This window comes from Saimiri boliviensis, chromosome 13 (genome assembly GCF_048565385.1).
Source record: "Saimiri boliviensis isolate mSaiBol1 chromosome 13, mSaiBol1.pri, whole genome shotgun sequence".
Lineage (NCBI taxonomy): Eukaryota > Metazoa > Chordata > Mammalia > Primates > Cebidae > Saimiri > Saimiri boliviensis.
In genome coordinates, this window is record NC_133461.1 from 97,836,475 (window position 1) to 97,862,117 (window position 25,643).

At 57.2% G+C, this 25,643-nt stretch overlaps 1 protein-coding gene across 5 annotated transcripts; it reads left to right on the forward strand.

The window, feature by feature from the left end:
• Positions 1-2,982: 2,982 nt before the first annotated feature.
• On the forward strand, positions 2,983-20,842 carry PDLIM2 (PDZ and LIM domain 2). 5 transcript variants are annotated; one of them, XM_010347715.3, is made up of 10 exons: positions 3,017-3,038; positions 5,314-5,408; positions 6,094-6,245; positions 9,826-9,895; positions 9,994-10,139; positions 10,294-10,372; positions 15,247-15,329; positions 15,565-15,710; positions 17,129-17,246; positions 20,275-20,842. In XM_010347715.3, exons 2-10 carry the CDS (start codon positions 5,316-5,318, stop codon positions 20,450-20,452), a joined length of 1,065 nt encoding a protein of 354 aa, XP_010346017.1. In that variant the 5' UTR covers positions 3,017-3,038; positions 5,314-5,315; the 3' UTR covers positions 20,453-20,842. The 5 variants fall into 5 exon arrangements, with proteins under 5 accessions (XP_039317124.2, XP_010346017.1, XP_039317123.2 ...); XM_039461189.2 differs by lacking the exon at positions 3,017-3,038 and adding an exon at positions 3,493-4,256; XM_010347713.3 differs by lacking the exon at positions 3,017-3,038 and adding an exon at positions 3,876-3,953.
• Positions 20,843-25,643: the final 4,801 nt, after the last annotated feature.

Here is a 25,643-nt window from a genome sequence, read left to right on the forward strand (position 1 = left end):
CCTTGTGTCTGAGGGCTTTTCCTTGGGGTGGGAGGTGCCTCCTGTTGTCTAGGAAGATGGGAATTCCTTCTGCGGGTGGCTGGGCTGGGAGACACGTGGGGCAGGTGTGTATGTAAGAGCAGGGTGGAAAAACACCATTGTGACCTCCAAAGATCTCGGCCCTCGGGTGTCAGGCAGGCTGGGCAGCCACCAGGATTGGGCAGTTGTTTGATAAAAAGTGCTGGGCCCTGGTGGCAGGGAGACACTGGAGATGGCGGACTGAATGTGCCTTGTTTGCAGACTGTTTTGACTCCGGAGCTGCCACCGTGGGGTTGCTGGGCTAGAAGAGATTTCTAAGTATTCTGCTGCTTTCCATCTCTGTGCTCCATTTTTACACCGAAGCCCTGCACGTTTGTTTATTTTCCTCTTTGGGCTCAGGCGCTTGAGCAATCCATTGTGGGAAGCTGGGAGTGGTGGGGCACAGCCAGCCAAAACTACTCTTGAACAAGGCTTATTTATTTACTTATTTATTTATTGAGACGGAGTCTCGCTCTCTTGCCCAGGTTGGATGGAGTGCAGTGGCGTGATCTTGACTCACTGCAGCCTCTGCCTCCCGGGTTCAAGCAATTCTCCCACCTCAGCCTCCTGAGTAGCTGGGATTACAGAGTTGTGCCACCACGCCTGGCTAATTTTTATATTTGTAGTAGAGACAGGATTTCACCATGTTGGCCAGGCTGGTCTCAAACTCCTGACAGGTTGATTCACCTACCTCAGCCTCCCAAAGGGCTGAGATTACAGGCATGAGCCACTGTGCCCAGCCTTGAACAAGGTTTTCTAGTCCTGAGGCTTTCAGGTCCCTGTGGGGTGGCAGTGGTGACACAGTCCAGGTGTGGCCACTCTGCCAAGAAAGGAAGCCCTGTGTCTCTGCTGCTTCGGAGGGGTGAGCAGAGCACCGGGGGTTCCCGTGTGTTTCCTTGCCTGAGCCTCACGTGGCAGGTTATGTTTCCATTTCCAGACGGAGAGAGCCAGGCTCTGGGGAATGAAGTTGTCTAGGTCACGTCATTATTAAATGCTGAATTCAGGTCCACCTCACTTCCTGAAATCTACCAAATGCCCAGGCAGCCCTTGACCATGGGCCCTTAGAAGGAAGGGCATGTGTGAGGTCAGGGACTTCCCTAGGGTGGCCCAGGGTTGGGCTGCTTTTATGCTCTTCCTGGCAATCCTGTCTTCTAGGCCTGTCACCTGAGGCAGGGGGGAAGAGGTGGTGGCTGGAGTGAAAGGTGGTGGTGCCCAGTTCTGTCGGGACAGAGGGAGGGGGCTCGTTGTTGACAGGGCAGTGGCCTAGCCCTGGCAGGTTTCTTGAACCTGGGTGCGGCCTGGGCCCAGCAGGGGTTAAACAGCAGCTGGAAGAACAAGTACCCCGTCTTCCTCCGTCCTCATCCTGGTCTGGTTCTTCATGGGCAGGTCCAGCCCGTCCTGGCCTGGAAACAACCATTCCTCAAAACCTGCTGGCCTGGTTGCCATTCCCCCATCGCAGCTGTTTTTTTGTGAACTCCCTGATGTCCTCATAAAACATATCAGGGTAGAGGCCTCCTCTCCTTGGGATAGAGATCAAGTCCACACCCTCTCTTTGATGGAGCGCTGGCACCTCCCACAGCTAACAAACCCTCCGACCCTGGGCTGCCTGAGAGATGATCACTTCTGTGCCTTGACCTGGCCTCAGTGGGGAGGGGAAGGGAAGATCAGAGGCTGCTGGGGATGGCTCACCCTTTAGAGAGGGGCGGGCGGCAACGTGGCCTCCTCAGGGCCGCAGAGAGGCTACCAGCAGGACATGCCCCTTCTGTGCCACAGAGTCGTGCCCTGCCTGGGTCTGCTGACTGGTCTTTATGGTGCGTTTTGTGAATTCACAACCCACCCATCAGAAAGCCCTGCCAGATGAACCTGGGGTTATTTGTAGAGTCTCCAAGGCCTGCAGGAGGGGTTCTCTGAGGAAATTATGGCTTTTCTTTGGTTCACTCTCCAGTCCCAGAGGCGAGCACGGTGCCTGGCACTCAGTATTCACTGAGTGAATGTTGTTGGAATGAATGCATGGAAAAGCTGAATGGATGAACGTCCCTTCCTTCACATCCCTTCCTAGGAGTCCCCTCCCCATTAGAGTCAGAGACTCTGTTTGACACCTCTGTGCCAGCCTTGGCTTTTGCCTGTGGCCGAGCAATTTTTCTTTTTTTTTTTTTGAGACATAGTTTTTGCTCTTGTTACCCAGGCTGGAGTGCAATGGCACGATCTCGGCTCACCGCAACCTCCGCCTCCTGGGTTCAGGCAATTCTCCTGCCTCAGCCTCCTGAATAGCTGAGATTACAGGCACGTGCCACCATGCCCAGCTAATTTTTTTTTGTATTTTTAGTAGAGACGGGGTTTCACCATGTTGACAAGGATAGTCTTGATCTGTCGACCTCGTGATCCACCCGTCTCGGCCTCCCAAAGTGCTGGGATTACAGGCTTGAGCCACCGCGCCCGGCCGGCCGAGCAATTTTTAGAACAGGACTTTAAGCGGTACATTATCCCCATTTTCCACACGGGGAAACTGAGGCCCAGAGGAGCCAAGGAAGTTGCTGAAGGTCACACAGCTGGTGAGACACAGCTGTGTGCTTGGGGCTAGGTCCGTGTGCTCACTCTGCCTGTAGCTGCCTCTTCCCTCAAGGGGCTTCCAGCCCAGTCGGGGAGGTAGAACAGGTGCATCAGGCCAGATGGCCATGCCAGGAGCCCCGAACCAGCCAGCGGGAGAGCAATGTGCACACCTAGGACAGAGGCTGTGGGTGGAGCGGGGCTGGAGTGTGAACTCGCGGAGGCTGAGATGTGGACACAGGCAGGTGAGGGCGTGGGGAGGGCACTCTTCACAGGGCGAGAGTGGAGGGATGACTCACACCTGAGGCAGGTGAGGCACAGCTGCGCCCTCAAGCGTCCCTGAAAACACAGCAAACCTCACAGCCAGAGGCCAAGTGGAGACACGATGAGAGGCAGCTCCGTGGGCCTGAGGTCCTCGAGGAGAGGGTTGCCAGGTACGGCTCCTCCTCCAAGAGCTGTCACTTGGGTCCCCTCCTCGGCTGTCCTCTCATCCTTACAGCCTGGGCTGCAGGTGCTTGACAGAGGACAGGGGAAGGTGGGGAGGACAGGAAAACGGGAGGGGGCGGAGGGGGGTCAGGCCTGCAGAGAGGGTTAGGTGAGGGCCCGCAGGAACGGGGCAGGAACGGGAAGGTAGCAGCCCGGGGGTGGGGGTGCCCAGTGGACCCCCCGCCAGGGGGCTCTCCCTCTCCCCGTCTCCTAGAACGCCGGCGGGCCCCACTTTGCTGGCATTCCAGGCAGAAAAGTTCTGTGCTGCCGAGAAGCCAGCGTTCAGGAAGGGAGTTGCGGGGGGCGGGGAGGAGGGCGGCCTTGGTTTGGGATTTGTGGGTGTCAAGGCCGCATCTGCGCCAGCCTCCGAGCCTGGAGTGGGTGGAGGAGCCAGGCGGACTGCAGACGTACCCAGCCAGCCCACCCTGCCCGAGACCTGGGGATGCGGGGCTCAGGAGCGCGGCTGCCCTCTGGGCCGTCTGCAAAGTGGGGCGAGGGGCCGTCCCTGGACCGGCTCCTCTCTGCTCCGGGCGGTCGGGGGAGTGCGGGCGCTCCGGGGAGGATGCGGGCGCCACCGAGAGGCCGGCCGCAGCCTCGAAGGAGCCCTGGGGACAGCCCGCCCCATCCCCCCGACGGGTTCGGGCCAGGTGGCAGCGCCCGGGCTCGTCGTGTGGAGGCGGCGGCTTCCCTGGCCAGGGGCGGCGGCAGGGGCGGCCCCGGGATCACATGGGCGGAGGCAGGTCCCGGAGCCCCGGGCGGGCTCTCCCCAGAGTCGGGCAGACGGCAGCAGGAGCGACATCGTCTCCTCGCCCTCCCTCCCTCCCCGGCCTGGGCGCCCAGCCCGACAGGTGAACGGCAGCCAGGTGAGCGCGCCCACCTGCGCCCCTCCGCGCAGCCCGCCCTTCCCGGCGCCGGGCCCGTCCCCGCGCCACTCTCGGCGCGGGAACCCGGCCTCGTCCGCGGCCCGGCTCCCTGCAGCCTCGCCTCGGCGGGGGCGCCCCGGCGGGCTGCGCTCTCCCCGGCCTGCGAGCTCCGTCTCCAGCCTTCGACCCGCACGGTACTTTGCCCTCGGAGCAAAGGAGGCTCCAGAACTGGGAGAGCCGGGCCATCGGGCTGGGCACCTCCCCGCGGCGCCCGCAGCGCGGAGTCCACTGACCGGCTCAAAGGTCTGGGAATCTCAGGGCTGCCGTGAGCCGCCAGTGCCGGCCTCGGGGACTGGGGTGGGGGCGGTGCTGGGGACAGAGGCCGGGCCTGGGCCCAAGGGGAAGCCGGCCAGGGATGGAGACGGCAGACTGCTGGTGCTCTTGATAGAGTCCCGTAGCACTTGCGTCCCCCGCGGGCAGCCTCAGGATGGGTGCTGGGCAGGGTGGTGCCCAGCTTGGCACCGCGGCTTCCTGCCCGGTTTGGCTCCTGGCTCCAGAGCTAGAGGCTCAGGAAATCCCACAAGGGTCTGCCTGCAGGGGCACTCCCTTGCCCAGCCGAGAGCTTTTGGATGGGAGGCCTGTCACCCGCGCTGGCAGGCAGCATCGGGAATCTGGGGAGTGGGTGTGCACAGCTTGACAGATGAGCTCTGGCCTCTTTGCCCTGGCAGCAGGCCCCTGGGGGAGGTGGGGAGCCTGGTTTTGTCCATGTGAGCCACGTTGCCAAGAGCGAAAGAGGTGGGCAGCTAGGAGGCCCCAGTGAAGACCTGGCCTCACCCCACCAACCCCTCACCTGGCCAGGGACTTTCGTAGTCCGTATTGGTGCCACCTGGTTCCTTGACTTGTCACTCCTGCTCCCTGAGCCCTGCTCTCCCCAGGCCACTCACCCACCCTCCCCCAGAGTGGAGAGGAAGTACCCTGTTCTGTGGGTTTCGGGGACAGGAAGCAAGAGCTGGCGGGACTGAGCCCTGCTGGTGGAGGAGGGGTGGCCGGGGGGTGCTGGCCTTTCCTCCACTTGCCAGCCCCTGCCCCCCATGCTTCAACAAGCTCCCCCTCCAGCAGCTTGACAGCCCCCTCCTGGGAGTCACTCCCTGGGCTGAAGATGAACGGAGAACCCAGAGGCATGGCTTCCCAGGGTGGGGGGAAGTGAAACTCAGGGGTAAGGGGGGGAGTTAGCCACTTCCTCTACCCACCCCAGGAGCTGTTGTGCCTCTCCTCCCTTCGACTCCTCTCCTGCCGCCTTACAGTGCCCCCGGGGCCGAGTGGGGACACAGACTTCACCTCCTGGTCCTCTGTTCCTCAGGTATGGCGCTGACAGTGGATGTGGCCGGGCCGGCTCCCTGGGGCTTCCGTATCACAGGGGGCAGGGATTTCCACACGCCCATCATGGTGACCAAGGTAAGGGTGGCAGCTCCAAGAGACAGGGAGTTCCCTCAGAATTGAGGCCAGCCCTGTCCATCCCCGTCTGCGCAGATGGCTGGCTTTTTCGGTTCTGGAGCTGGGGACCTGCTGCTGCCTGGCATGCTGGCTGCCCAGGAGCCATAACCCTTTGACACAGGGATGTGGCGGCCACTTCAGGAACGGACCTTGGGAGTGAAAGGGAGCTGGGCCGAGGACAGGGCCTGCTCTTGCCTCCCAGTTGCTGTCCCCATACCTGCAGGCAGCCATTTTGAGTGGTTACTAGAACGAGAGCCCCGGAGTTCTTGGCAGTCTCTGCCTGACCCGGGCCCAGGCTGGGAGTGTCCTCAGGAGGGTGTGCAGGCAGCCACCTGCAACGTGTGATTTGCACGGGCAAGGCTCTCTATCCAAAAGTATTTCCAAGCACAGTTCCTGAAATTCTGCTGCTGCACATTCTTTGGGAGGCCCACTAGAATGCCAGCGTGAGGAGGGCGGCTGCCACCCATGCTCGTGGAGGGGACGGCTGATCAGCTGGGTGCCAACCATGAGCAGGCAGAGGGCCGTGCAGGAGGTAGCAGGCTGGCCTTGGTCAGACCAGCCTCTGTGTTTCTTGGGCAGCAGAGCGGGAAGTCCCCCCTCCTGGGGTGGGCCCCGGTCTAAGCCTGCCAGCTCCTCATCCCTACAGGTGGCTGAGCGGGGCAAAGCGAAGGCTGCTGACCTCCGGCCTGGAGACATCATTGTGGCCATCAACGGGGAAAGCGCGGAGGGCATGCTGCATGCCGAGGCCCAGAGCAAGATCCGCCAGAGCCCCTCACCCCTGCGGTTGCAGCTGGACCGGTAGGGCCTCCCACTCCGCTAAGTCTGGGCATTCCCCCTCCCATGCTAGCCCATGGAGCAGCCCTCGCTCCTGCTCACAGCCTGGAGCTCAGCCCTAACGCATCCTTCTCAGGCCCTGTTCCTACCTTGGGGAGAATGTCCTGGGCTCTGCTTCCTGCAATAGGGTGAGCTGAGGGGTGTTCTCGTGCCTGGCTGGGTGAAGGTGGGCACCAAGCTGGGCATGCAGCCACAGGCTGGGCAGGGCGAGCTGGCAGCAGCCACCTGGAAGCCCGGGTTTGACTGGTTCCCAAGAGTGTGCAGGGCACAGGGCGTGGGCGTGAAGTGGGTTGAAGAGGGGAAACTTCTGGGAAAGGTACGCCTGAGGTCGTGCCCCTAGGACTCCTGCCTCCAACAGGGCATGACCTTTGTTTAGTCCCCAGCTGGAGGTGAGGACTGGGGTGCTCATTCCTCACAGAGCCTGCCCCTTCCTCCCCATTGCGGCTCTGGACCCTGCTGGTGAAGGAGGACTCCTCATCCCGGCCTTACTCCTGTGGTTTTGAGCCTATAAGCCACAGTGGGGCCAGGGTGGGGCCCAGAGGCCAAGATTTAGGGGGAACAGGTGGCTCCCTTGGGTGGGGCATGGAGGTGAGTCATGGATCAGGAATGCTAGGAGATTCCCGGGTCGGGAGAGCCCTCTGCACGGACCTGGAACCTGAGTCAGACACCTTTTGCGTGCTGGCCACCCCCACATTGCCCAGCTCTCTCCAGCTCTACCAAGCCCCTCCTCCTCCAACTGCTCCGCCCTGCCCTGCCTTGCTGGAGAAGCTGGCTCCCTTCTTGTCCCTCAGGTCCCTGGGTGTTTGCAGGATCGGGATCCCAAGGAGGAGGGTAGAGAGCATCTCATGGCATCTGAGAATGGGGCCAAAAGCAACAGGGCCTGACGGGGGAAGGGCGGGAGCTGTGGACATGTTTCTTCCACTGGGGTTCTCTGGAGGGACTAGGGCTCAGGCCTCTGGTTCCTCACCGGGCAAGCCCAGACTCCAGTCTCTTAACTTTTACTGATGCCCGCCCCCCACCTCCCGCTTCCTAGTCCCCAGGTGACCTCTTTGGCATTCAGAAGCCCTGAGGCAGGAAGCAGAGCTCGTGGCTGGAGCCAGGGCCTGAGCTCCCTTCACTTTTCCTGGGAAAGCCGAGGGTCCTGTTGCCCTCTGTCTCTAGAAGTAGCCTGATGGCCAAGAATGTGTGGCAGGAGGGGACCAGGCAGGCTGTCCCTCAGCCCAGACTCCAGTGGCATCCCGCTCAGGGCTCTAGCTGGGCTCCACTTTGGAGGAGGATACCCAGGGAGCTGGGACGAGGAGCCCTTCCCGCTGGTGGAGACCTGGGTCTGCTTGTCTGGGAGGAAGTGGATGGGTCTTGCCCTTTGTTTAACTGGGGAGAGCCCTGAGGAAGGGATCAGGGGTGACACTCTCAAAGGCACCCTGGCCTCCGGTGGGCAGGGCTACCAGTCACCATGGGCTCTAGAAATTCAGGCAGCTCGCTTTCCCTCTCTGGGCTTCAGTTTCTCCATGAGTTAAAATGTAAAGGAATATAAAGGATTATTTATTTTTTTCTTTGTTGTCGTCTTCTTTTTTTTTTTTTTTTTTTTTTTTTGAGATGGAATCTCATTCTGTTGCCCCAGGTTGGAGTGCAATGGTGCAATCTCAGCTTACTCACTGCAACTCCTCCCCACCCCTCCCCTGGGTTCAAGTGATCCTCCTGCCTCAGCCTCCTGAGTAGCTGAGATTACAGGTGCCCAACACCGAGCCTGGCTAATTTTTTAATATTTTTAGTAGAGATGGGGTTTCACCAGGTTGGCCAGGCTGGTCTCAAACTCCTGATCTCAGGTGATCCGCCCGTCTTGGCATCCCATAGTGCTGAGATTACAGGTGTGAGCCACCATGCCCGGCTATAAAGGATTATTTCTATGTAATCAGTAATCGGGCTGAAAGGTGGCTCACATCAGTAATCCCAGGATTTTGGGAGACCAAGGCCGGCAGATCACCTGAGATCAGGAGTTGAAGACCAGCCTGGCCGACAACATGGCAAAACCTAGTCTCTACTAAAAATACAAAAATTAGCCAGGCATGGTGGTGGGTGCCTGTAATCCCAGCTACTTGGGAGGCTGAGGCAGGGAGAATTGCTTGAACCCTGGAGGTGGAGGTTGCAGTGAGCTGAGATCGCACCACTGGATTCCAGCCTGGGTGACAGAGCGAGACTCCATCTAAAAAATAAAAAAAAATCAGTAGTCTTTCTGTCTTCCCCTCAGATTAATCTACAAATCTGAGACAGTGACAGTGACAAAGTCCAGACCAAAAAAAAAAAAAAAAAAAAAAGGCAGGGTAAATATGAAGACTCTCTAATAAAACTGAATCTTTGAACTTTCTGCTGAAGATGTGTATTTTCTAACTTTTAGAACCAAACTATCCTTTTTTTGTGTGATGGAGTCTCGCTCTGTCACCCAGGCTAGAGTGCAGTGGCGCCATTTCAGCTCACTGCAACCTCTGCCTCCCAGGGTCAAGCAATTCTCCTGCCTCAGCCTCCTGAGTCCTGGGACTACAGGCATGCATCACTATGGCCCTGCTGCCTTTTTTTTTTTTTTTTTTTTTTTTTTTTTTTTTTTTTTTGTATTTTTAGTAGAGACAAGGTTTCGCCATGTTGACCAGGCTGATCTCGAACCCCTGACCTCAAGAGATTGGCTCTCAGCCTCCCAAAGTGCTGGGATTACAGGTGTGAGCTACCATGCCCAGCCTTGGTGGTTTTCTGAGGCAGTCTCACTCTGTCACCCAGGCTCAAGCGCAGTGGCACAATCATGGCTCACTACAGCCTCCTACTCCTAGGCTCAAGTGATCCTCCCACCTCAGCTTCCCGAGTAGCTGGGACTAGAGCCATGCACCACCATGTTCAGCTAATTTTTAGAAAATTTGAGTAGTGAGGAGGTCTTGCTATGTTGCCCAGGCTGGTCTTGAACTCCTGGGATCAAGGCATCTTCCTGCCTTGGCTTCCCGAAGTGTTGAGATGACAGGCATGGACCACTGTGCCTGGCCAACTGTCCTTTCTTTTTTTTTTTTTTTGAGATGGAGTTTTGCTCTTGTTACCCAGGCTGGAGTGCAATGGCACGATCTCGGCTCACCGCAACCTCCGCCTCCTGGGTTCAGGCAATTCTCCTGCCTCAGCTTTCCTGAGTAGCTGGGATTACAGGCACGCACCACCGTGCCCAGCTAATTTTTTTGTATTTTTAGTAGAGACAGGGTTTCACCATGTTGACCAGGATGGTCTCGATTTCTCGACCTCGTGATCCGCCCGCCTCAGCCTCCCAAAGTGCTGGGATTACAGGCTTGAGCCACCGCGCCCGGCAACTGTCCTTTCTTTTAAGGAACCATGGTGGTTGTTGATGATAGTTGTTTGTCTCGAGTTTGGCAACGTGAAAAGTTGACAACCTGAGGTCCAAATTTTCTGTAGCTTTTACTGGTGTTGAGAACTAGATCTGAGAACAGTCGACTCTTTTGGGGGTTGCGGGGTGCAGGGCCCCTGTGACACTCTCCTCCCTCTGTTGCCTCCTCAGGTCTCAGGCTGCATCTCCAGGGCAGACCAATGGGGACAGCTCCTTGGAAGTGTTGGCAACTCGCTTCCAGGTAAGCTGGCGCCTTCCCCTGGGAGCCTGGGTACCCAGATCACTGGTGCATGAGAGTGAGGCCCAGGCTGCTCTTCCTGACACCGCCACTCTCCACAGGGCTCCGTGAGGACACACTCTGAGAGTCAGTCCTCCCTACGGTCCTCCTACTCCAGCCCAACCTCCCTCAGCCCGAGGGCCGGCAGCCCCTTCTCCCCGCCACCCCCCAGCAGCCCCCTCGCTGGAGAGGCGGCCATCAGCCGCAGGTAAGTGCGCCCATGGGTGGGCACCCTGGTCACCTGGGCTGCCAACTCCAGGCTGTCTCTTCAGAGTCTCTGGAGCTCTGCTCAGGGGAGCCTGGGGCACCATCCTCCCTGGGCAGGGTGGGGATGGCCCCGCTCACATTTTTCCTGCTTTCAGTTTCCAGAGTCTGGTGTGTTCCCCAGGCCTCCCCGCTGCTGACCGCCTGTCCTACTCGAGCCGCCCTGGAAGCCAACAGGTGAGGGTGCCTGGGGGTAGACAGGCTGGAGGAACAGAAGCACCCCCAGTTCCTGCAGGTTGCCAGTGCTCAGGGGCTGCAGGTGGTCAGGCCCACTTGGGCAGCCAGGGCCTCCTTCTCCTGGCAACAGGCGTGCTCCTGAGCCAGAGATGCCGTGCTCTGGTCGTGGGCCACCTGTGCTGTACCCCAGCCCTGCCCGGCAGTGCCCAGTGGCCCATCCGTCTCCTGTTCTCCTTCTGCCCCCCTTCCCCCCCAGTCCCCTCCCCTCTCATCCTGCTGACTTCCTCCCTGCCCAGTGTGTTTCTTTTGGGCTGCGGCTGAAATAGTTTCACTGCTGTTGTTGGGATGATTCCCTTTCGGCTCTGGCTGCAGCTCTTGAACACATTCCTCCCCATTCCAAGCCCCGGGCCTGCCCAACTCCCACCCCCACCCGCTCTTCCTCCTCTGACTCAGCCCAGAGATGCCCCAGTGGGACCACGGTTCTGCCTGGAGATGCTCTTGGCTCATTCCATCTCCTCCTCCCTACCCCCAACCCTGCCACCCTAGACTCTCCTCCACCCAGGTCCCAGGACCACTGGTGACAGCCTAACTCCCTTCCTGGGTGGTATTTCTCCTCTTCAAGGGCGAGGGATGGTAAAGGAGTTGAGGCAGCCAACAGCCCTGGGGAAGGCTTGGGGGGGCAAGTGCAGCCTTTGGGGTGACGGGGACACAGCCCAGCTGCTGAGCCCTATCTTCGGGTTGATTCTGCATTCCAGAAAGCAGAGCCTTTACGGGTGGTCAGGGAGGGCACGAGATCCTGGGGGCTCTGGAGGAAGAAGGAGCAGGATCTTTCTGGGGGAGGGGGCCTCCCAAGAGGGGCTCCCTGGTGACTCACTTCATGCCCACCCAGGGGCCAGCCTGGTGCCATGGCCATACAGATGTATTCCATAGGTCCCCTTCATTAAGGAATTGAAAATGTAGTTACAGAGATAAGGCAAACTTGCAAAACAATTTTGGAGCAATTAAGCACTAAGCAGTGTGGTATTAATTACAAAGGCAAGAGGCGTTCTGGGAGGGGAGGGAGGAGTGGGCGGTGGGCAGGAAGGCTGTGTCAAAAGTGTTCCTGGACACTGGAGGTGGTGGCGGGTAGGGTTCAGGGAGGCCGGACGCTCGGGAGGTGGCGTGTGGGGGCTGGGGATGTTTAGGGGCCTGGCGTGTGCGGGCTGGGGATGTTTTGGGGGGCCTGGTGTGCGGGGGCTGGGGATGTTTTAGGGGCCCTGGTGTACGGGGGCTGGGGATGTTTTGGGGGGCCTGGTGTGCGGGGGCTGGGGATGTTTAGAGGGCCTGGTGTGTGGGTTAGGGGCCCTGGTATACGGGGGCTGGGGATGTTTAGGGAGCCTGGCGTGTGGGGGCTGGGGATGTTTTGGGGGGCCTGGTGTGCGGGGGCTGGGGATGTTTAGAGGGCCTGGTGTGTGGGTTAGGGGCCCTGGTATACGGGGGCTGGGGATGTTTAGGGAGCCTGGCGTGTGGGGGCTGGGGATGTTTTGGGGGGCCTGGTGTGGGGCGCTGGGGATGTTTTTGGGGGCCTGGTGTGGGGGGCTGGGGATATTTCGGGGGGCCTGGTGTGGGGGGCTGGGGATGTTTCGGGGGGCCTGGTGTGTGGGGCTGGGGATGTTTTGGGGGGCCTGGTGTGCGGGGACTGGGGATGTTTTGGGGGGCCTGGTGTGTGGGGCTGGGGATGTTTTAGGGGGACATTTTGTTCAGAGATAAGCCAGGAATGAGCTCATCTGAAGAGGGCTGGTCAGTGTCAGTCCTGGCTCCCTTCCGAGAAGCCTCTGTCGGGTTATGGTCTTAGCAGGACCACGTGCTCAAGGGCAGCCTTGCTGAGCTTCCCCCTCGCGTTGTCCCCGGTCCAGGAAAATGAAGGCTGTGGGAGGCACAGGGGCACAGTCCCCAAACCAGAGGCAACACCTGAGAACTTGCTGGAAATGCAACTTCCCAGGCCCCAGCCTACACCCACGGAGTTGGGTACGGTGTTTGCGGCGCATGAGCCCAGGGCTGGGTGCAGGAAGACCCACCTGGTCGGTCCCACTTCTGCCATGATGGCTTCATCCCTCTGCCTCTCCCTGGGCCTCAGGTTAGACTAGACACTCTGAGCTCCCTTCTTTGACCTTGATGACTCTGCTCATTCTTTCGGCAGCTGCTTCATGTCAGACGCTCATCTGGGCTCTGGGGAGGCATTCGTGGAAAAACAGAGTGACATCTCTGACCCTTTGGAGCTGACGTTCTAGTCTACAAATGAGGCTGTGGTCCCACAGCTGCCTCCTGAGAATCACTGTGAAGCTGGGTGCTGTGGCACACGCCTGAGTCTGGGTTACTTGGAGACTCAGGCGCGAGGATTGCTTGAGCCCAGGAGTCCAGACCAGTTTGGGCTACATAATGAAACCCCTATCTCTTAAAAGTCACTTACACTTGAGAGTCTTAAAGGCTCTAAGAAGTCCCATGAGAAAGAAATCCACTTGATTTTTCTTTTCTTTGTTTTGAGATGGAGTTCCACTCTGTCGCCCAGGCTGGAGTGGAGTGGTGTGATTTTAGCTCACTGCAACCTCCAACTCCCAGGTTCAAGCGATTCTCCTGCCTCAGCCTCCAGAGTAGCTGAGATTACAGGCATGCGCCACCATGCCCAGCTGTTTTGTACTTTTTTTTCGTTTTTTTTTTATTTTTATTTTTTTTATTTTAAGTAAAGATAGGATTTCACTCTATTTGCCAGGCTGGTCTTGAGCTCCTGATCTTGTGATCCTCCCACCTTAGCCACCCAAAGTGCTGAGATTACAGGCGTGAGCCACCACACCTAGCCTTAATTTTCCTTTGCATCCTAAACTTGTTGAATGGCAGAATTTCTCCTGGATTTCTCCCCCTGAGCCCCCTGCCCCACCCCCAGGAACATTCTTGTGTTCTGGAGAGGTGTTGCCTGCAGACAGCCTGTTGATGGGCGGCTTTTTTAGATTTGGAGATAAAAGGTTTCTTCTGTGAAGGCAAGGGTCCCTAACCCCTAATCGCCTGGGAGGGATGGAGGGAGGAGAAAGGCATTGCCTCTCCCAGCGGGGAAGCTGGGCTCCTTTTCTGGGCCTGGTGGTCTGGCGGGAGTGCCTGGGAGGAAAGCTGTGAGCTGGAGGGTCGGGGCTGCTGTGTCCTTGTGGCCTCCTGACATGCCCAGGGCCACAGAGCCAGAGGCACAGGACGCCCTCACGGTCTCTCTGGAAACGGCAAGTTCCCCCTGCTGGTAGGCACACGCCTTGGTGAGCAGAGGCCAAGTGGAAAAAGCCCCTTTCCCTCTGGCCGAGAATGAGGACTTGGCTCATGAAGGGATCCTGGGCCGGCGCCCCAGGCAGGGCCTGTGGCGGCTTGTCTGTGGATGTGATGTGGCTGTTGAGTACCTGCGGAAACTATCTCTGGGTCCTCCAGGTGACCGAGTAGCCCCCAGGTTGTCCTGCAGTCCAGGTGTGGAGTCCCGGCCCTGCCTCTGATGCTCCAGGTGGTTGGCCCGGCCATTTTGCCCTTACCTACAGAACGTTTTACCGAAGAACCCTGAGAGCAGAGGGCTGCAAGGCTGGAAGAGGCCTGGTGGGGCGAGGGTCCAGGGCTGTTTTCTTTTTTGAGATGAAGTCTCACTCTGTTGTCCAAGCTGGAGTGCAGTGGCATGGTTACGGCTCACTGCAACCCCCACTTCCCAGGTTCAAGTGATTCTCCTGCCTCGGCCTCCCGAGTAGCTGGGACTGGGACTGCAGGCACACACCACCATGCCCGGCTAATTTTTGTATTTTTAGTAGAGATGGAGTTTCACATGTTGGCCAGGCTGGTCTCAAACTCCTGACCTCATGATCCACCTGCCTTGGCCTCCCAAAGTGCTGGGATTACAGGCGTGAGCCACTGTGCCTGGCCAAGGGCTGTTTTCTTAAAAACCCAGAAGTTTTTACTTTAGCTTAAGGATCTCTGTGCAGTTTTCATCTGGCTGCATAATTCATCCATGACTTTGAATTTTAAAACGGAGAGAAGCTGGCTTCCCAGGAAACAGTGCCCCTGGCCCTGGGCACCGGCCCGCCTGGTTGTCTCCAAGGCTCTCCTTCCCGGTGGCTGGTGCGGGCTCCTGGAGCTCAGTGGAGTCCCATTGGGGTGGCAATGGAAAGGGGGCAGGGGAGCGGGCAGTATGAGATGCAGGCTGGAAACTGCCCTTCAGGAACAACTGTGAGGCTGAAGGTGAGATTTCCATGCAGGGAGCAAATGTAAGAGCCCCCGATGGACAGGGCACGCCTGGGGAGGGGCACTGCCGCCAGAGCCTGGCCCAGGGAGGCCTTCGCTCCCCAAAGCTCCATGGGGCAGGCCCAGACCTTCCAGGGCAGCAGGGACAGGCTGGTCAGCCCGGATCCCCACCTCTCGGGAGAGGAACCAGCTCTCCTTGGGAAGAGTGCCTCTGCCCTGGCCGGCCCTGGCTCCCAGGGAGCCTCGACCCCCACGATTCATCCCTTTGTTTCCATCTCCTTAGTGCAAAAGGGCAGCATTCTTCTTCTCTGCTGGTTCCGTAGGATCTTGGCCAGGCCGAGTGTGCAGTGTCTCTGCACACAGATAATAGCATGCATGGCATAGGAATCCGTGCTTAGCTGTCACCTGGTGCCTTCCTGCTGCCTGGTCCCCGGCAGAACCCACATGGCTCCCTCCCGCTCTGGACCTGGCCGTCCCTGTGCCCTGGCTCCAAGGGCAGGGGCAGGGGGCCCGCTGGTCAGTGAGGGCCGGGGGCCCCCTGGTGTCCGGCCGGGGAACAGTCGGGCTGGGCCCTCCTGGGTGTGTTGGACCAAGGCTCTGGCCCTGACTCCTCCCCGGCTGCCTCCTCCCCACAGGCTGGCCTCAGCCGAGCTGGCGACTCAGCGGTGCTGGTGCTGCCGCCTTCCCCGGGCCCTGGCCCTCGTTCATCCAGGCCCAGGTACCAGCAGGCCCCGGAGGGTCGGGTGGGGTTTTGGAAGACTGGGAGGGGCAGGAGGGAGACTGGCTTCCCCGACAGGGATGGGACCCCAAGCCCAGATGGCTCTCCACCTCCCAGATTCCTCCTCCACCTCCCAGATTCCTCCCCCTCCCCCATGCTCCTCTCCTGCCCCCCACCCTCTTGGTTGCCTAAGCCCCAGCCAGGTACCCTCATTCCTGGCTGCCTCCCACCCCAGTGTGAACTCAGAAGGGGGCAGCCTCCTCCTGGACGAGGACTCGGAAGTCTTCAAGATGCTGCAGGAAAATCGTGAGGGACGGGTGGCCCCCCGACAGTCCAGCTCCTTTCGGCTCCTGCAGGAAGCCCTGGAGGCTGAGGAGAGAGGTGAGGCACTGGGGTTGGGGGGCTGGGGAGAGAAAGGAGGCTCCCTTAATGAACCAGTGTTCTTAAGCGCCTGTGAAGCGCTCACCCCGGGACTAGGCTCTAAGCCCCAACCCTTCCTGTAAGAAGCTGACAGTCTGGGGGTCATCAGCATGCTCCCAGACGGTAGTGGGCAGTAGCCTAGCCGGCTGGGATGGGAAAGTGCCATCTGAATGATAAAGGCGGTGGTGGGGCCTGGGGCTGGGCCTCCAGGGAGGGCTTCTTGGTGGAAGAGGGATCTGACTTAGCCTCAGAAAAAACCATCAAGACTTAAATAGCACGACGACGGTGGCAGGAAGCACTGTGGAAAGCGGATGCTGGGAGCCAGAGGGCTTTGGGGTGTGAGAGTGAGAGAAGGGGGCCTGGTAGCATGGAGGGTGCCAGTGGCGGCCGAGTGCTTGTAGTGAGAGCCCTCGGGAACCAGGCGAGGAGTGCCCTGACGCAGGAGAGGCACTAAATGCAGTGCCAGGTGAGCAAGACATACGGAGGCTTGCCAGAGTTCAGTTCTTCAGGTGACAGGTGCCATGCCTATCGATGCAGCAGGTGTGTGCAGAGCGTGGGGATAGAAGGTGGTCCTGCCTCACACCTGCCCTTGGGCTCTGTTCATTGGGGCAGATGGGCCTGGCCAGCTCCCATGAAGTGTGCGCTGCTGCGGGAGCTCCTGCAGGCGCTGCGCACCAATGCCCTTTAGAACAGCGGGGAGAAGGGGAGGAGATGACAGGACAGGCAGGAGAGTGATCCGAGAGGGCCCGTGTGGCTGGTTCTAACGCTGACTTTTAGCTCCAGGGGGCATTTGCACAGGGATAGGGGGTGCGGTGAGAAGGTTTGGAGCACATCTTGTCTGTTTTGACCCTGGGGCCTCAGAAGGTCCCAGGAGGCAGCACAGGGAGAGGGCAGTGCCTTCACCAAGGGAGCCTCAGCGTCCTTAGCTGCAGACAGGGTTGACAGCTGCCCCACAGCCCCAAGCTTCATCTTAGCGTGGCTTGAGAGCTCAGATGCCATACGCATGGAAAAGCCCTTTGAAAGATTTACCAAGGCGTTACACTCCTGTTACCATCTTGGGTTATTATCTATTCACACTGTCATTACCGGGTCACTAGAGTGGGAACACCTGCCTCACCTGCCATGTCACACACTGAGCACAGATGGCCCCGCGTGGCCTTAGATGGGCACACTAGGCCTTGCACTTGCCTCTTTTAGGCCCTTGTCCAGCCTCAGCCACAGGTCTGGCAAGATCACCTTCCTCCTTACCCGGTCCCACCCTCAGTGTGACTTTAGGTCACTGACTCAGGGTGCTTTCCCAGACCACCTCCTCAAAGCGGCTTTGGGACAGGGCTGTGGTTGGTGGGTTCTCACCATGTGTCTGTCTGCCCCGCCCCCAGGTGGCACCCCAGCCTTCCTGCCCAGCTCACTGAGCCCACAGTCCTCATTCCCCACCTCCAGGACCCTGGCCCCCCCTCCCAAACTCCACACCTGTGAGAAGTGCAGCACCAGCATCTCGTGAGTGTGGGTGTGGGGGAAGCCTCGGCAGGGGGGTGGGGAGGGGGACATAGCACTGGATGCTTTCAGGAAGGGCCAGGCCCATCGGGGCTAGCACTGGGCACACAGTCAGGGACCCTAGGGGAAGCAGTGCCCCACAGCCTTGGGGGCGTTAGTTATAGGCTTCTTAGGAGCCTGTGCTAACTGCTTCCGGCTGCATCTCCCCCCTCCCTCTCTTCCTTTCCCTTCCCTTTCAATTTCTCTCTGAATAATTTTAAAGCCTCTAAAGCAGGTGTCCTCAAACTTTTTACACAGGGGGCCAGTTCACTGTCCCTCAGACCGTTGGAGGGCTGCCACATACTGTGCTCCTCTCACTGACCACCAATGAAAGAGGTGCCCCTTCCTGAAGCGCGGCGGTGGTGGGGGGCGCTGGATAAATGGCCTCAGGGGGCCGAATGGTAGTTTGGGGACGCCTGCTCTAAAGATCTGTCCTGAGGTGCAGCACCTCCTCCCGCAAACTCCTCCTCTTTCCCTCCCTCCCACTTTGGAGCAGGCTGGATTTTCCCGAGGTGTGCTCATTTTTCTTTTTCTTTTTTTTCCTTTTTATTTTTTTGAGATGGAGTCTCACACTGTCACCCAGGCTGAAGTGCAGTGGCGCAATCTCAGCTCACTGCAACCTCTGCCTCTCAGGTTCAAGGGATTCTCATGTCTCAGCCTCCTGTGTAGCTGGGACTATAGGTGCACACCAGCACGCCCAGCTAATTTTCTGTATTTTTAGTAGAGACAGGGTTTCACCGTGTTGGCCAGGATGGTCTTGAATTCCCAACCTCACATAATCTGCCTGCCTCGTCCTCCCAAAGTGTTGGGATTACAGGCTTGAGCCGCCACACCCAGCCAAGGTGGGCTCATTTTTCTCAGTAGGTGGCATTTATAATGCAACCACATTCTCTGGAAGGTTGCTGACCCCTCCCCCAGGTAAATTTCTGAAGTGTGCAGCGTGGAGGCGCAGGTGATGGACTTTAGGCAAATCCCTTAACCTCTCTGGGCTTCAGTGTTTTCATCTGCAGAGTGGGAGAATATCCACTTGCCCTGCTGGATAGAGATAAGAAATGCGTGTTTAAAAAGCATGTGTTGCCGGGCGCGGTGGCTCAAGCCTGTAATCCCAGCACTTTGGGAGGCTGAGGTGGGTGGATCACGAGGTCGAGAGATCGAGACCATCCTGGTCAACATGGTGAAACCCCGTCTCTACTAAAAATAAAAAAAAAAAAACTAGCTGGGCGTGGTGGTGCATGCCTGTAATCCCAGCTACTTAGGAGGCTGAGGCAGGAGAATTGCCTGAGCCCAGGAGGCGGAGGTTGCGGTGAGCCGAGATCGCGCCATTGCACTCCAGCCTGGGTAACAAGAGCAAAACTCCGTCTCAAAAAAAAAAAAAAAAAAAAAAAAAAGCATGTGTTGCCGGGCGCGGTGGCTCAAGCCTGTAATCCCAGCACTTTGGGAGGCCGAGGTGGGTGGATCACGAGGTCGAGAGATCGAGACCATCCTGGTCAACATGGTGAAACCCCGTCTCTACTAAAAATACAAAACATTAGCTGGGCATGGTGGCCCGTGCCTGTAATCCCAGCTACTCAGGAGGCTGAGGCAGGAGAATTGCCTGAACCTAGGAGGCGGAGGTTGCGGTGAGCCGAGATCGCGCCACTGCACTCCAGCCTGGGTAACAAGAGCGAAACTCCGTCTCAAAAAAAAAAAAAAAGAAAAGAAAAAAAAGCATATGTTTTCCATCCTTCATTGGGTCCCTTGGAGGATTTGTTAAATGCTGATGGCTGGGCCATACCCCAGAGCCTTTGCTCCAGGAGGCCAGCAAGCCTGAGAATGAGAATTTCTTTTCTTTTCTTTTTTTTTTTTGAGACGGAGTTTCGCTCTTGTTACCCAGGCTGGAGTGCAATGGCGCGATCTCGGCTCACCGCAACCTCCGCCTCCTGGGCTCAGGCAATTCTCCTGCCTCAGCCTCCTAAGTAGCTGGGATTACAGGCACACGCCACCATGCCCAGCTAATGTTTTGTATTTTTAGTAGAGACGGGGTTTCACCATGTTGACCAGGATGGTCTCGATCTCTCGACCTCGTGATCCACCCACCTCGGCCTCCCAAAGTGCTGGGATTACAGGCTTGAGCCACTGCACCTGGCCAATTTTTAGTTTTTTTAAAATAGGGTTTTGCTCTGTTGCTCAGGCTGGAGTGCAGTAGCGATGTCATGGCTCACTACAGCCCTGAAGTCCTGCGCTCTAGTGATCCTCCCATCTCAGCCTCCTGAGTATTAGTATCTGGGACTACAAGCATGTGCCACCACAGCTGCCTAATTTTTAAATTTTTTGTAGAGATGGGATCTTGCTATGTTGCCCAGTCTGGTTTCAAACTCCTGGCCTTAATCTATCCACCTTGGTCTCCCAAAGTGCTGGGATTATAGGCATGAGCTACTGTGTCTGGCCACCCATTTTTTTTTTTTTTTTTTTTTTTTTTTTTTAAATTAGAGATCCCAGCAGTGGCAGTGGTGGTGGGGATGTGTGTGTGTTAGGGGCTTTGTCAAAGTGAGATTCCTGCATGCCATTTCAAGAGTCAAGTCTCCAGCCTGGTGTGGTGTCTCATGCCTGTAATCCCAGTACTTTGGAAGGCCGAGGCAGGTGGATCACCTGAGGTCAGGAGATCGAGACCATCCTGGCTAACATGGTGAAACCCCATCTTTACTAAAAATACAAAAATTAGCTAGGCATGGTGGCACAACCCTGTAATCCCAGCTACCTGTGAGGCTGAGGCAGGAGAATCGCTTCAGCCCAGGAGGTGGAGGTTGCAGTGAGCCGAGATTGCCCCATTGCACTCCAGCCTGGGCAACAAGGATGAAACCCCATTAAAAAAAAAAAAAAAAAATCAAGTCTCTAAGAAGGCTTTGGGTTCTTCCCAGGTCGTGATGCTAGGGTGGGGACCATGCCCCCTGGGAAATGGTGGCCTTCTGCCTAGTGCTGCAGCTCTGAGCTAAAGCCTCTCCCTCCCCTGCAGGAACCAGGCCGTGCGCATCCAGGAGGGCCGGTACCGCCACCCCGGCTGCTACACCTGCACTGACTGTGGGCTGAACCTGAAGATGCGAGGGCACTTCTGGGTGGGCGACGAGCTGTACTGTGAGAAGCATGCCCGCCAGCGCTACTCTGCACCCACCCCCCTCAGCTCCCGGGCCTGAGCCCGCCATGCCCTCAGCCTGCTGCACTGCCGGGCCAGGGTCGTGCCCATACAAGTTGGCATGGCAGGGGCAATTGTGGGCATCTGCTCTTACGTGAGCTAAGTTTGGGGACCTGAGGCCCCTTTGTCTTCACTGGGTGGGCCAAGGTCTGGGACCTGTCTTGGGCTGCAGGAGCCTCACCCTCACCCTGCCAGGACCCTGTCCCCTGCAGGACTGGCACTGTGCCAGTCTGAGGTGGCTGCTGCCTTTCATCAACCTTTGTATGCCAGGGTCTAAGCAGGGTGGAACACAGAAGTGGGAAGGAGAGAGGTGGGTCAGGGGCTGACGGTGTCACTGTGTAACATTTTTGACATATGAGCTCTATAAATGCATGAATATGGACACAACAAAGTAGACGTGTCTTCCTTCTCTTTCCCACCACCAGCCCTGGGTATGAGCTGCTCCCACCACCAGGTGGAGGGTCTTTACTTAGGAAACATGCATTTCCTCTTATTTTCCCTCCCTCAAATCCCACCACTGCTGTTGCCTGCACCTGACTTTTCCTATGGAAGGGCCTTGCCTCTTTTGGGATGGAGTCGTGTTTTTCCTTAACCCTTTTGTAAAGATGCCTGTTTTACCAGAGGACCCTTGTGCTATGGTGGGAATGAGGTGGTCACTGGGAGCTTTGGAGGGGTTGGTGGAAGGCCAGGAGATCCACCCAGCCAAGCCAATGAGACAACCTCTGGCCCACCAAGGGCTGGGCCCCTGGGGCCAGGTTGATCTACTGATAACTTCTGCTTCTGCAAGTTTTTCTTTTTCTTTTTCTTTTTTTTTCTTTTTCTTTTCTTTTTTTTTTTTTTTTAAGAGGGAGTCTCTCTCTGTTGCCCAGGCTGGAGTGCAGTGGTGCAGTCTCAGCTCACTGCAATCTCCATCTCCCTGAGTTAAAGTGATTCTCCTGCCTGAGCCTCCTGAGTAGCTGGGACTACAGGTGCACGCCACCATGGCCAGCTAATTTTTGTATTTTTGTAATTTGTATTTGGATTACAGGTTTTCGTTATGTTGGCCAGGCTTGTCTCGAACTCCTGATCTTGTGATCCACCCACCTGCCTCAGCCTCCCAAAGTGCTGGGATTACAGGCGTGAGCTACATTGCCTGGTGAAACCTTCCACTTCTTTCCTGGGAAACTCTGCTGCCTTAATTGGTGACTGATTTGGGGGGAAAAAGGCAGGCTAGGTAGGGTGGCTCAGGCCTGTAGCCCGAGGTACTCAGGAGGCCTGAGGAGCACTTGAGCTCAGGAGGTTGAGGCTGCCTTAAGGTATGATTGTGCCACTGCATTCCAGCCTGGGAGGGAGAGAGATCTGTCTCTGAAAAAAACCAAAAACAACCCAATGCATGTGGCCAGTGCCAGGTGAGCTGCCTGGAGGTGCACTTGAGTTGAGGCAGGAGACAGCGGGGTCTCCCCGCTAGCCTAGGATTTGGGCCTGATTCCCCCACTACCCCTAGTGGTAGTCCGAGAGGATGCTGGGGACTCATCCCCATCCCCATCAGCCCAGCTTGGCCGCAGCCCCAGCTCCCTTTTCAGAGAAGATCAAATCTGGGCTTCCCAGGGTGCCTGGCTGGTCCCTGCTGGCAGCTTTGTGCTCTCTGACTCTTTATGGAAGGAATCTTGGCGCAGACGTTTGTGTTGCCTCTTCAGGCACCTGTTGATATAATTTACACCTTGATATCGTTGTCTAATCTTTTGCCTGGATGGCTGCCTGAGACGTGTCTTTATTTTTATGGAAAAGATCAAGGCTGTCGGGCTCAGGAACCTGTGGGCCCCCTGGCAGCAGGTCAGAAACGGGGTAGCCTCTTTGGCGCCACCTAGTGTCCGGTGCAGCCCATGACGGGGCCGTGAAAAGATCTCAATCACCGGGAACCACTGGGTTTTTGGGCACAGCAGGAATACAGGGTATGAATGAATAAGACGATGTGTCAGTGAGCGCTAAGGGCTACCTTGGAATGCCCAGAGGAGCGTCCGGTGAGTTCAAAGCAGTGGCCATGATGCGAAAGGAGGGCTGGGTCTTGGACAGGTGGAGGAGAGGAATGCTGAGTGATGGGGTGGCTGCCCGGGGATGCTTCGCTCAGATCAGTGGCTGATGGGGACACAGATAAGATCAGAAGGGAGCCGTCAATGCCAGAAGTAGTTTGAACTTCACCTTGAGGCTCTGGGGACACTTTGTTTTGAGACAGGGTCTTGCTCTATTGCCCAGGCTGGACTGCAGTGGTGCAATCTTAGCTGACTGCAGCCTCCACCTCCTGGGCTCAAGAGATCCTCCCACAGCCTCCCAAGTAGCTGGGACTACAGGTGAGCGCTACCACACCTAGCCAATTTTTAAGTTGTTTGTTTGTCTGTTTTTTGAGAGAGTCTCGCTCTGTTGCTCAGGCTGAAGTACAGTGATTCGATCTTGGCTCCCTGCAACCTCCGCCTCCTGGGCTCAAGCGATTCTCCTGCCGTGGCTTCCCGAGTAGCTGGGAGTACAGGTGCCTACCACCACACCCAGCTAATTTTTGTATTTTCGGTAGAGACGGGATTTCATCATATTGGCCAGGCTGGTCTTGCACTCCTGACCTTGTGATCCGCCTATCTTAGCCTCCCAAAGTGCTGGGATTACAGCACTGGGCCACACCTGGCCCAATTTTTAGATTTTTTTTTTTTTTTTTTTTTTTTTTTTTTTTTTTTTTTTTGAGACAAGGTCTTGCTCTGTTCCCCAGGCTGGTCTCAAACGATCCTCCCAACTTGGCCTTCCAAAGTGTCGGGATTACCGGCCTGAGCCACCTCACTCGGCCTTTGGGAACACTTGGAAGGTTGTTTTTGTTTTTTTTTTTGAGACGGAGTTTCGCTCTTGTTACCCAGGCTGGAGTGCAATGGCACGATCTCGGCTCACCACAACTTCTGCCTCCTGGGTTCAGGCAATTCTCCTGCCTCAGCCTCCCGAGTAGCTAGGATTACAGGCACGAGCCATCATGCCCAGCTAATTTTTTGTATTTTTAGTAGAGACGAGGTTTCACCAAGTTGACGAGGATGGTCTCCATCTCTTGACTTCGTGATCCACCCGCCTCAGCCTCCCAAAGTGCTGGGATTACAGGCTTGAGCCACCGCGCCTGGCTCCACTTGGAAGGTTTTTTTTTTTTTTTTTTTTTTTTTTGAGACGGAGTTTCGCTCTTGTTACCCCGGCTGGAGTGCAATGGCGCAATCTCGGCTCACCGCAACCTCCGCCTCCTGGGCTCAGGCAATTCTCCTGCCTCAGCCTCCTGAGTAGCTGGGATTACAGGCACGCGCCACCATGTCCAGCTAATTTTTTGTATTTTTAGTAGAGACGGGGTTTCACCTTGTTGACCAGGATGGTCTCGATCTCTCGACCTCGTGATCCACCCGCCTCAGCCTCCCAAAGTGCTGGGATTACAGGCTTGAGCCACCGCGCCCGGCTTTCCACTTGGAAGGTTTTAAGCAGAGAAGTGACAGGTTGGAAAAGATGGTTTGGACGTTTGATGTGGACTGATTCCCACCTGTATGTAGCAGGCCTTGCTGGGCCCGAAGTGTCAGAGGAGCGGAGGAGAAGTGGGGAGAGGGCACATGTGAAATGGTGAGTATTCCAGTGAGCTGTGGGATGCTTTCCGAAGGCTTTGCTAGGTTCCAGTTCAAATCCTGCTCTGGCCCTTGTTTGGTGTGGCAGCCGGTTCTCCTTCCAGGGGTCCTGAGGATTTCAGCACCAGGTTCTCTGCAGCTGCACAATCAGCCCAGGCTCGGGAGGGAACTCCCCCAGAGGAATGGAGTTAGGAGTTGGTCAGCAGAGGAGGCTGGGGCAGGCAGTCTTTGGTTTTTCAGCTCTGACCTCATCCCCACCCTAAACCAGCTAGCTGAATGCTCCCTCTCCCTCTTCTGTCTTCCTGGACTTTGTCCCGTGCAGTGCCCTCTTCCCTCCCTGCATTGAGGAGAATAACTGCAGAAGTGACAGATTTGAGTTAGAAGTGGCCCAAAGGAGCATCTGATACAACCCCCTTTGGTTAGAGAAGGGAAAGTGACTTTTCCAAAGCTGCACAGGGCAGTCATAACGGCAAAGCTTTGGGAGAAGTTTTGGTGTGCTAGGAGGGATTGTTTTCAAGGCTTTCACTCACTTAATTCTCACAACCTGGAGATAGGTACTGTTACCCTCTCTGCAGATGAGGAAACCAAGGACTGAGAGTCCGTAACTGGTCCAAGGACTCCTACCTAGTTAAAAATGGATCTACAGCCTACCTCCGGGGTTTCTGGCTTGTGGGGGCAGAGTTTATCCCTCTGTCATCAGAGGCAGCCTTCCAGGCACAGCTCTGGCCACTTCTGGTCACAACTGTAGGCCACCTGAGAGCCCTTCCCAGCCCTCTCTAGGCTCTTAGCTTTGTGCTTCCTCCCACAGGGACTAGCTCCAGCTGAGCTTGCAGGAAACCTGCTTCCTGGAGCCAGAACTTAACCATGGGAAGTGCAGGGGCCGCTGGGCACTGCTGGCCTCTGTCTGAGGGCTGACTCTGCTCGGGCCACTGTCTGTCTCAGGAACTCATGGTGGTGGCTTCCCTTGTCAGGAGCGTGTGGAGGGACTGGCTGTGCTGCCCCTCTCATTCCTTCAAGCACAGAGAGCTCTGGCTTGGGGCTGTGGCTGCCACCCCACTACGAGTGTTGGGTGAGATCCATCAGATACCGCTCCCCCCACCCCAGCCCCCATCCCTGCCCACCTCCAGGGCTCAGGCTGCTCTGAGCTGGTCCCAGCCAGGACACATCTGCATGTGGGAGTGGGAGGGTGGGGGGGTGTGCCACAGCCTGGAGGGGTGTGTGTGTGTGTAAGTTCTTTTGAGTCACACACAAAGAGTTGTGCTGAGACATTGCATTCCTGCTGGCTGGGCTTCCTGTTTCCAGATGCATTCCTGCCCCAGAGTCACCACGGAGACTGTTTGGAATCCTGCCCCACATTCTCCAAATTCAGGGCGCGATCTGGCAAAGGCTCCCTCCCCACCCTTTTACTTTGGAGGGAGTCTGGGCTTCCTCCTACCCAGGGAGGGCTGGCAGGGCTCTGGCACGGCCGGGGGTGTGATGCCACACATCTCGCTGGCCTTGCATGAGGCAGTTCCTGGAGGCCCAGCACTCTGGTTCCCTCTGCCTGTGAGGAAGCAGACTGGGGACTGTCTAGGAGGACCGGGC